The following is a 12038-nucleotide window of genomic DNA, read 5'->3' as shown; positions in this document are numbered from 1 at the left end:
AGGAGAACATAGGCAAAACACTCTCTGACATAAATCACAGCAGGATCCTCCAAGATCCACCTCCCAGAATATTGGAAATAAAAGCAAAAATAAACTAATGGGACCTAATTAAAATCAAAAGCTTCTGCACAGCAAAGGAAACTATAAGCAAGGTGAAAAGACAGCCTTCAGAATGGGAGAAAATAATAGCAAATGAAGCAACTGATAAAGGATTAATCTCCAAAATATACAAGCAGTTCCTGCAGCTCAATTCCATAAAAATAAATGACCCAATCAAAAAATGGGCCAAAGAACTAAACAGACATTTCTCCAAAGAAGACATACAGATGCCTAACAAACACATGAAAAAATGCTCAACATCCCTCATAATCAGAGAAATGCAAATCAAAACCACAATGAGATACCATTTCACACCAGTCAGAATGGCTGCTATCCAAAAGTCTACATGCAAAAACAGTTTTGCTAATCAGCAAAAATTAACCTATTTTTTGGTCCATGAGATTCTCCAGGCAAGAATACTGGAGTGGGTTGCCATGACCTCCTCCAGGGGATCTTCCTGACCCAGGGAACAAACTCATTTCTCTTATGTCTCCTGCATTGAAAGGTGGGTTCTTCACCACTAGCACCACCTAGGAAGACTTGGAAGGTATCTACTTATACCTATTTCAAGTAATAATTGGAAATAGTGTCAGTAAATGCTAGTTCAGTTATAGTAATTGATTGCTATTAGCATTGACACAATGGACACAAGTCTCTTTTAAAAATATAATAACGATAATAATGAAAAGGGTCTCTTCACTTTTACAGAAGATCATAAGTGGAATAGTGTTACGTAAAAGCATTCCACTTTCATAACCCTAATCCCAAAGGATCAGAATGAATAAATGAACCTGAAGTGTTATCAATACGCAACTTTGTCTCTCCTTTAGGATCTATATAGAAACACACACACACAAACCCACAAAACAGAGATGAGGAGGTTATGGGAGAAGTTTCTTCATGCCCTTTGTGTCACACTTGTTCTAAGTAAAAGAAAAAACAAACAACAAAAAACTCTGAATGAGGCTGAAGAAATCTGAGAGCATTAACACACACACATATATACACACACTGTCTTAAACATAGTGATAGATTTTGGAGTTGGAATGCTCCATTTCAAGAGCTTACTATATCTGAAAGGCCTTTTCAGGTAAGGTTGAGGACTTTAAAAATTTCAGTCTTTACCAATCACTACCACTTGGGCATATTATGCTCTCAGGTCAGGATGGCTTTAATTCTTGACTCTTCTATTTGCTATCAGTGTGACGTTAGAAAAGTTATTTCATTTTCTTGTGCCGCAATCTTAATAATCTGTGAAAGATGGTGCCTATCTAATATTGTTATTAAAGAGGAACAACTGAATTAATATACATTGAGCACTTAGAACTATATCTGGCACATGGTAAGCATACATCAAATACTGTTGCTATTACTATTTAAAATGTTTCTACTTAGGTGGAACATTTCCGAACACCCTTATGAACTGGAATCTGTAAACAAATTAGTGATTTCTATAAATTCAATTGATAGAAAATTTTAGGAACATGTCCAATTTGTATTGAGTAGACTGATGGGTTGTTTTCTTTATTCACAGCTCCAGAATAATAAGAAATGTTTGACTTTGAAAGCTAGGATTTTAATTTCACACAAGATATTTCTGGGGGGCCAAAATATGAAATTAACTTTCAGGGGATTATGTGTCATATGTTTCCCTCTGAAAATATCGAGAAAGGAACAATTCTTTTTTCTGGATGCCTTAGTCACCTGCTTAAAGTGAGACTCAGTGAATCTTATAAGGTGACTTTCAGTCCAATTATTCTGTTTTTATATGGTGTTTAGTAATCAGGCTCTTACGAGGGTTTCTCTCTAGACTTCCCTTTTTAGAGGCCTTATGGAGGCTCTCTTTAGTTTTCCCTCCCTCTACCTAATACTATTTCTTGGGGAATGGAAAGCATTTTGACATCAGAATTGACTGACAGTTTCCAGTGTCTCTTGTGGTTAAGAAGACCTTGCTATGGTGGCCCAGGCCCAGGCCTCCACAGAGAGGTGACCATAAAGAAGGCTGAGCACCGAAGAATTGATGTTTTTGAACTGTGGTGCTGGAGAAGACTCTTGAGAGTCCCTTGGACTTCAAGGGGATCAAACCAGTCAATCCTAAAGGAAATCAATCCTGAATATTAATTGGAAGGACTGATGCTGAAACTGAAGCTCCAATACTTTGGCCACCTGCTTCAAAGAGTCGATTCATTAGAAAAAAAAATCCCTGATGTTGGGAAATATTAAAGGCAGGACAAGAAGGGGACAACAGAAGGTGAGACGGTTGGGTGACATCACCAAGTCAATGGACATGAGTTTGAGCAAGCTCCAGGAGATGCTGAAGGACAAGGATGCCTGACGCGCTACAGTCCATGGTACCCAAAGAATCAGACATGACTGAGCATCTGAACAACAACAAATAGTAACCATTTACTATTCTATAAATAGTAGAATTCTATTCTATAAAGAGGCCAAATTCTATAAAGGACATAACATCCTAGTATCACCTAGGGAGTTCACAATCTACACTACTGGCTGTAAGAGCTAGAAGCTGTCACCTGATAATTTTCTGCATTTGAAGGTAATCCAATGAAAAACTCCTTCCCATCAAGACTGTTAATCCAGCCAGCAATACCTCCTTGAGAACAGTCATTCAGGTGACATTGTACCATTGCAATGATAGCATTAAGGGGTTACAGTACAGAAAACAAGTCGATCCTAAAAATGCCACAGATTCCAAGAGAATCAGAGTGCTTGCTTATTCACCACCTGACAATCAGAGTCTGTGACAGCCTAGAGCTTGTCCCTTGGGTCATGCCTTTAACCATTAGCTGTCTATGTCCCTCAAATTAACCTATGAGAGGGGCACTACGCTGATGAAGCACAGGGCAAATCTGAATCAAATCTCTATTGAGACCCAAAGTGGAAAATTCTGAACCCCCACCTCTTCTCTCAACTTTTTCCCCCTTTTAAATGTCCAGGACATTAACAAAAAGTTCTTTTATGAGTATTATTTCATGTTGTCCCTCTGGCTCTTCTCTCCCCCTTCACCTCCCCACCAAGTCTAAAACACTAGGGATCTCTGGCCTCAAGGGTGCTAGCCTGTTACCTTAGAGACTGTTTCTTTACAAGGTAATAGAGTACAGAGGGCATGCCTTTGCTGCTTACCTTGGCAACCATGAATTGCTGAATGCTGTTCTCATGAATGCAAGTCATTCACTGCCATCTGGACATGCCCACAGGTATAAACATTTTTTTCATGAAAGGACCAGGGAATACGCATTGCATCAATAAATCACTTGAATGACAAATAAAGCCATCCCATATGTTGAAAAAGCTATATAACATTAAAATTAATATGTCTCCCATGGCATTACTGCCAGGCAAGGTCAACGATTCAGTTTAGATATCATTCAGCCTTATCAGGCAAACAGCATGAATCAGGTTGGGGAATGAAATATGAAGAAGATGGTGGAAAGAGGCTGTCACTGTAAAAAGGAAGACCATTGAGCTTGACCCAAGAATAAATACACTATCTTGAAGAGTCTAGGAGAGCTTATTCATTTCTCACTAGCATTTCTCTAGGTGGAAACCAAGAGTAGGCTTTTCTCCCCCTTGGCTCAGTGAAATAAGATCGCATTTACCCCAACTCAAAGGCATTTTTATGTTCTTTACAGACAAACATTACAGAAGAAATTCTTAACATATTTATAAAAGCACAGACCTTGTACTTCATTGGGGGTCGGAGGTGGGGAAGAGGTTGTAACAAGGGCTCTCTTATGTTTTCCTATAAACAAAGTTGCTATGAACCTTGGAAGTCATCATATTCAGCCTTAAACTTCAATTCTTCCAAGCGTCAACTTTTTAATTTGGATTTGTTATACTTTACTGCAAAACACTTTCATAATTTACTAGTTTCTCATATATGATGTCCTTTATACATCTATATCATGCTCATTCACACACGCGCACACACACACACAGAAGGAAAATGTACAGTTCTAGGCACACTCAGGCTTATATGTGCCCAGTTGTGTCTGGCTCTTTGAAACCCCATGGACCGTAGTCTGCCAGGCTCCTCTGTCTGTGGGATTTTGCAGGCAAGAATACTGGAGTGGGTTGCCATTTCCTCCTCTTCACAAGCTTATATAACCAAAATAAAATTTCTCCCATGAACCAAGACTTCCCATGGAAACAGAAGAGGGGGAGAAATCTTAGCCAAAAAAACTGTGCGGATATTCCTAATATGACAAACAAGGGCACAGGGAAGGAAAAGCCAAGATTGGTGGGCAGAGGACAAACAGGTGTCAGAGTTTTCCTAATTTTGCCACTTTTGAAGAAGATACATCTTCCAAAAATCATTAGGGACCAACGAAAGAACCAGGGAGAAAGGTAAATTTCTACAAAAATTACATCACTCCTACTAACACCCCTGCCACAACCACTGATTAATCTGGTCTGGTCTCAAACATGACTTGGGATGGAATTGGGAACTCTGGAACAACACAGCCTCTTGCCATAACACGAAGTGATTTTTTTTTTTCCTTCTTTGGCGATAAAGTTTTCCAGTTCCGTAAAAATCTTTGTTTACCAGATATAAAAATGTTCACTTTCAAGCTGTCAAGTTGACCTTGAGCTTTTTCTTCTCTCCCTTCCCCCTCCGCCTTTTGCCCTTAAAAGTTCAGGATGTCTCCAGCAGTAACTGTTACATTCTGTCTAGCAAGCCTGGATTGCGGACAGTGATCTAAGCTCTGGGAAAAAACATGGAGTTCACCCAAAAATTGAGAGAGACATGCTCTCGCCCCAGCCGCCAGCTCATAGGTTTCAAAGCTCTGGGACAGACCTCATGAACAGCTCGGGGCTCTAGCGTGTAAGGTGGCAGCGCCAATGCAAACACAGAAAGCACTTCAGCAGGTATAAACAGCAGCCACACACCAGGCCAGGCCCCAGAAGCCAGGCCATGAAAGGGAAGAAGCCAGGCCACCAGCCCCTGCCTGCGTCACTCTGCTTAAGCCTTCTCCTGTGTCTGGGGATGCATGGAAAAAGAGAAACTTCCCATTTGGACTGAACTTTGAGGAAATGAGAAGTTTCACATTAAGTGAATATAGAAATAGCTTTCCTCTTGGAAAGAGAAAAGTTTTGCTGATGTGCATACACACACACACACACACGTCTCTGCAACAGTAAGTCACCTACGATCATTTTGATTTCTTGAACACAGCAAAATTCACCTTTAAGATTATGGGGAAAATAAAGCCATTTTTTTCTCCTTTGGAGATTTTGCTCATTGACCTTAAAATATTCTCAGCATCCATACTTCAAGGACCCACTGCACTCTTTTAAAACACATTTGGCTTTTAGTATATTCACACATCAATTACTGGTCTCAGGCTTTTGACACTGACACAGTTACGAATCTCAGTGGTTCCAGTTCAGTATTTAGGACTGTGCACTTGGAGAGCAAAAGGGAATGGCAAAGTGAAGATCATCAAGTTTTCTGAACATGAAGGTACATGAAGGGCATTCCTGCTGCCCACTAAAGTTTTAAAGCTGGACTGTCAACCATTATAGATGTTACTCATTTGCATAACAATTTTATAACAAGATATATATTCAATTGCCCTGAGTCTATTAGCTAATCTATCTTCTTACAAAAGGAATTATTTATTTTTAAGTTTATACTTTATACTTTTACCCTATTTCTGTTTAATTGTAGTTCACTCAATAAACTTTGTTTTAACAACTATCAAACAGTTGCTTTTCACTCACTCACTCAACTAGCATTTGTTGCTATTACAGAAATGAGTAACTTACACCCTTATCAACAAGTAACATAAAAATATCTTCAGAAAAACAAACTTCAAAATTATACATTATAAAGTTTGCCATTCAAAGTCTAAACCACTCAAACTGTTTTCATTAACTTCCATTAAAATATCTATGGAAGCACATATTGTGCTCTGAATTCTCTGCTGACTTTGATGGGAATGCAACTCACAGAAAGCATGGTTCATGCTTCAAAGGGACTCACCACCTATCCAGGTAGGTTAAAACATTTTTCATGTGTTTCATTTTTTTTATATTTGGAAACTGAGACTTACAAGAAATGAGCATTTCTATAAAAGCCACAAAAAGACAATATCATTGAAGGTCAAAACTAACAACTAATGGAGTATACAAGATGATTAATATAATTAACACTGCTGAATGTTATACATGAAAGTTGTTAAGAGAGAAAATTCTGAGTTCTCATCACAAGAAAAAAAGTATGTTTTTTCATTTTCTTTTCTATCTATATGGGAAGATGGGTGTTCACTAAATTTATTGTAGTAATCATTTCATGAGGTATATAAGTCAAATCATTTTGCTGTACACCGTAAACTTAATACAGTGCCGTATGTTAATCATATCTCTATAAAACTGAAAGAAGATAAAAATAAAACTCCATTTGATGCTGAAAAATAAAACCCCAAATAACAGGGTATATGTGTATATATTAGCCACCCAAGTTAAAAATGACAGGATGGGACCTGCCCAAATTTGAAAAACTATGTAAGGCCATTCAGAGAATTTTGATTATCAGCTGTGACTGGAGCTCAGTAGAAGAACTAAGCTTTGGTCCATGTGGGGATTGGCATCTGTCCTTCTTAGTTACCAAATTTTGAAAATCTATGAAGTACTTCATAATAGGCTCATTGACTTCTTTCTTAATTCTGTTGATTAATTTAGCAGTAACTTGTCCTTAATAACACTAATAAGCCTTCATAATAAAATGACCCTTACCTTGGTTTCAAATACTCTTGAATGACTTCTCAAACTTGGATGAAGCCATTTGGACCTAAAATAAAAAGGGTTAGTTTAATGAGATATTTTTCCATTTATGGATATACAGAGTTTATCAACTTTATAAAACTCTAAAAGGATTTTTTCATTTTGATGTATTTGTAAATTTAAAACAATTTGAACTTCTTAGACTCACTTATTTGCTGTATAATTGATTTACTGATACCTATAGTGTGGAGCCAGTCTTAGAGATTCTGCTACTGCTGTTAAGTCACTTCAGTCGTGTCCGACTCTGTGCAACCCCACAGACGGCAGCCCACCAGGCTCCGCCGTCCCTGGGATTCTCCAGGCAAGAACACAGGAGTGGGTTGTCATTTCCTTCTCCAATGCATGAAAGTGAAAAGGGAAAGTGAAGTCGCTCAGTCATGTCTGACTCTTCGTGACCCCATGGACTGCAGCCTACCAGGCTCCTCCTTCCATGGAATTTTCCAGGCAAGAGTACTGGAGTGGGTTGCCACTGCCTTCTCTGCTTAGAGATTCCAGTTGAGTAAAATTAAACATCTTACGTTTCCAGCATTGGCAGGCAGGTTCTTTACAACTAACGCCACCTGAGAAGCCCCAAATGTGCAATACATTATGTTAGTAAGTTATGTTCTCTCAACAAAGAGCAAGAGGGTAGAAGAAAATGGTGCCCTGCTTTTTACTTGGCTTTCTCCATTGCCCAAATCCTTCTCTAGGATCCAGATAGAAACCTAGATTTATTGAGTCCAACCTACATCAAGCATTTAGGGAGCTTGTTTACATATATACCTAACATCTCTTTTCTTGCTCATAACAAAGCTATGCTTGGATACATTGTTATCTTCCTATTTTAGATGTAGAAACAGATTCATAGGGTAAAGTATCATTCTCATTAACATACTGTCAGTAAATGATAGAGTCAGAATTCCAATCTAGTTATTCCAAGAGCTGAGATCTTTCCAAAACATCATGTTCAATTCTTTATTCTAGACTTTGATATGCTCATCTACCATGGCTGTGTTAAGATATAAACAATTTGTACATACATAAAGTATAAAATTTCTTTATCAGTTACTAACAAAAAACACCATGTTAAGGGTGAAATTAAAGGCATTTCCATTAAAGACAGGAAAAGACATAAACATATGTTATCAACATGGTTGTTCAACTTTATTCAGGAGATTCTGGTCAATGCAAAAAGACGGCAATAAAAGTATACACATTGGAAAGAGACAAGTCACTTTTGCAGGCGTTATGATTATATACCAAGAAAATTTATGAGAATCAAATAAAAATTCATTTCAGTAAGTTCCTCGTGCTTAAGACAAATTTTTTAATAGTCTTTACTTTTTAATACAATTTTTAAAGGTTACTTTCCATTTGCTAAGTCACTTCAGTTGTGTCCGACTCTTTGTGACTCCATGGACTGTAGATTGCCAGCTTCTCTGTCCACGCGATTCTCCAGGCAAGAACACTGGAGTGGATTGCCATTTCCCTCTCCAACTTTCTATTTAGTTATTCCAAAATACTGGCTATATCCCCCACATTGGACAACACATCCTTGAGCCTATCTTACACCCAATAGTTTGTACCTCCCACTTTCCCATCCCTATATCGTCCTTCCCAACCTCAACTGGTAACTATTAGCTTGCTCTTGTATCTGTGACCCATTTTTTTGTTGCTGTTATTGAACTAGCTTTTGCATTTTTTAGAGTCCACATATAAGTGATATCATACAATATTTGTCTTTCTCTGCCTTATTTCACTCAGCATAAGATAAATATTTTTAACAGTTAACAGTTTTTCTTTTTATACTAGAAATAACTGGCTACTGGAATAGCTGGAAAATTTCCATTCACACTAGCAAAATAATTTAAATGCCTAGAAATAGGTTTAGCATAAATGGAGCAAAACTTACATTAAAAAGAACTATAAAGTATTAACAAAGTACACACAAAAAGACCTGAATAAATAAAATTACATTGTTCCAGGATAAAAAGTCTCATTATTATAAAAAATGTAAATTGCCTCCAAATTAATCTATAAACACAATGCATTCCCAGTAAGATTGATGCAATAGTTTTAATATTCAAATATGCACATCCTTAAACCCATCAATCTACTTTTTGGTAGCTTCTTTCTTAGAAAAATGTGAATAAAAAAGTATGTCTCAAAGTTTCATGACAATTTTGTTATAATATTGAAAAGTGGCAATATCCTAAAGGTTAGTCAACAGGCTACCCATCAGATAATAAAGTACACCTATACAGTAGAACTCCCAGTGGCAAATAAAAGGAATAAAGAAGATATTTCTATATGGACATGGATAGATGTTAAAATTGAGATGCTGAGGGAAAACATATGCTGTGTACCATTCAAGATTTTTTTAAAAAGGATATTAAAAAAAATTAGATGAGTAGTATAAAGAAGTCCATACTTTCCTGGTGGCTCAGATGGGAAAGAATCCACCTGCAATGCAGAAGACCCAGGTTCAGTCCCCAGGTCAGGAAGATCACCTAGAGAAGGGAATGGCAACCCACTCCAGTATTCTTGATCTGGAGAACTCTATGGACAGAGGAGCCTGGTGGGCTACAGTTCATGGAGTCACAAGAGTCAGATACGACTGACTGACTAACACCATGGTTGCCCACATCATACATCTGTGAAACAATAGAAAATATATACACTGTTCTCTGCCTCTGGTTCCGATACAGAGCTTCCAAATCCCTTGGAATTTCCTGGGTGATAAGAGAAGGAAATGGCAACCCACTCCAGTGTTCTTGCCTGGAGAATCCCAGGGACAGGGAGCCTTTTGGGATGCCGTCTATGGGGTCACACAGAGTTGGACATGACTGAAGTGACTTAGCAGCAGCAGCAGGAGTCTGTTTTTTTCTCACGAGGCAATTCTTTGTGGGCTCTATAATAGCTTGAGGATGTGGGCTGGACACCAGAAAGACCAAATCATGATTACAAGCTTGGTACTTTAATCCTTCACCAACACCCTCCCCCCACCACCATCTTCCAGAAGAGAAGAGTACTACATTTGAATTAATGATCAACCATGCCTAGATGATGAAGTCTCCATAAAAATCCCAAAAGTGCAGGGTTCAGAGAACTTCCAGGATGGTGAACACATCCACATGCTAGGAAGGTAGGACACCCTAACTTCACAGGGACAGATACAAGTATGTTTGGGATTCTTCTGGACCCTACCCTCTGTACCTCTTCATCTGGCCATTCATCTGTATCCTTTGAAAGTGAAAGTGTTACTCAGTCGTGTCCAACTCTTTGCAACCCCACGGACTGTAGCCAGGCTCCTCTGTCCATTGAATTCTCCAGGCAAGAGTACTGGAGAGGGTAGCCATTCCCTTCTCCAGGGGATCTTCCCAACCCAGGGATCAAACCCAGGTCTCTCGCACTGCAAGCAGATTCTTTACCATCTGAGTCATCAGGGAAGCCCACCCTTTACTATATCCTTTCTAATAAACCAGTAAAAATGAATAAATGTTTCCTTGAGTTCTGTGAGTCATTCTAGCAAGTCACTGAACTGAAGGAAGGGGTCCTAGGAATCCCAATTTATAATTGGTAAGTCAGAAGCAAAAGTGACGACCTGGGCTACAAATAAAGTCTGAATTAGGGGGAGGCAGTTTTGCAGGACCCATACCTTAACTCATGGGATCTACACTAACTCCAGTGTCAGAATTTAACTGAATTGTAGGACACTCAGTTGGTATCACAGAATTGCTGTGTGTGAGGTAAACATCACATATGTTGTGGTCATATGTAAAGTATTCTGTAAGGAGAGGAGAAAAGAGTCCTTACAAAACAACATCAAACTGGAAAAGGACTGGAACATTTGGAAAAGAGAGCCAATATTAATATTATCTGCCTCTTTTACAAAAGAATATATTATATACGTAACTTTTAAAAGATTTAATGTTAATTCTCCCAAATTTAACTAAAAATTCAATGCAATACTAAACAAAATTCCATTCGTTTTCTTTTTAGAAGCTGACAATTGATCATCTGAAAAAAAAACATGCTGAAAATGCAATCAAAACATTTTTCTAAAAGAGTAAAGAGGGAAAACTCCTTTACCAGATCATACATATGTACTAAAAGTTAAAATAATTAAGATAATGTGGTACTGATCCAGAAAAAGGCTGGTAGAGCAAAGGAATTTTACAGGGGGTCTGAAAACAGATTCATGCATATTAATTGAGATCTTACTGGTTACAAGCAGCATTTTAACTCTAATATTTTTAAGCAAAACAGAAAGTGCACAAAAAAAACAAAAAAATGTAAAAAAAAAAAAACAATTCATATACATGTATAATGCTAACAGCATTACTCACAATAATCAAAAGGTGGAAGCAACCCAAGTGGCCATCAACAGATAAATGGATACACAAAAATGTGTAATGTTCATACAATGAAATATTACTTAGCCTTAAAAAGGAAATAAATTCTGACACACATACAGCATAGATATATATTTTACCACAATAAAAAATTCAAAGGAAAAGCATATGTATTTGGGATTACTGAATAACTAGAATCGAGAAGTCCATCATAGCTCAGTCTTTCTTTCCATGCCTTTTCATTGAGTTCCTCTCCATACTGATTTCATTTTTCTTTGCTACAAAGTACATTTTCTCACATGGTAGAAAAAAACAGATGTCAAGTAGCCCCTAAGTTTTACACTCAGAGCTTCACATTCTCTCTGGTTCCAAGCCCCAAACCTCAAAGAACGGACTCATTGACAACAACTCTAAATAGGTACCCAGACTGAACCAATTAAATATGACTTCAAGGATACAGTCACAGTGAACCAAGAGAGCCAGACATTCTGGGGTGCAAAGTCAAGTGGGCCTTAGGAAGCATCTCTATGAACAAAGCTAGTGGAGGTGATGGAATTCCAGTTGAGTTATTTCAAATCCTGAAAGATGATGCTGTGAAAGTGCTGAACTCAATAGGCCAGAAAATTTGGAAAACTCAGCAGTGGACACAGGACTGAAAAAGGCCAGTTTTCATTCCAATCCCAAAGAAAGGCAATGCCAAAGAATGTTCAAACAACAGCACAATTGCACTCAGCTTACACGCTAGCAAAATAATGCTCAAAATTCTCCACACTGGGCTTCAACAGTACATGAACCATG

The 12038-nt window shown here is 38.0% G+C and overlaps 1 protein-coding gene across 1 annotated transcript in view; it reads right to left on the bottom strand.

The window, feature by feature from the left end:
* LOC129560936 (uncharacterized) overlaps nucleotides 1-12038 on the bottom strand; it is a 131690-nt gene that overhangs the window by 75308 nt on the left and 44344 nt on the right. Inside the window, exon 4 of the mRNA XM_088840758.1 lies at nucleotides 6859-6913. Within this exon, the coding sequence (XP_088696884.1) occupies nucleotides 6859-6913 (55 nt within the window). The remainder of the gene's footprint in view (nucleotides 1-6858; nucleotides 6914-12038) is intronic.

The sequence above is a fragment of the Moschus berezovskii genome, chromosome 10, assembly GCF_049115385.1.
Source record: "Moschus berezovskii isolate FMDL1 chromosome 10, NW_MosBer_1.0, whole genome shotgun sequence".
Taxonomy (NCBI): Eukaryota; Metazoa; Chordata; class Mammalia; order Artiodactyla; family Moschidae; genus Moschus; species Moschus berezovskii.
Note: the sequence above shows the minus strand (reverse complement) of the source record. Positions and strands in the feature narration are given on the sequence as shown.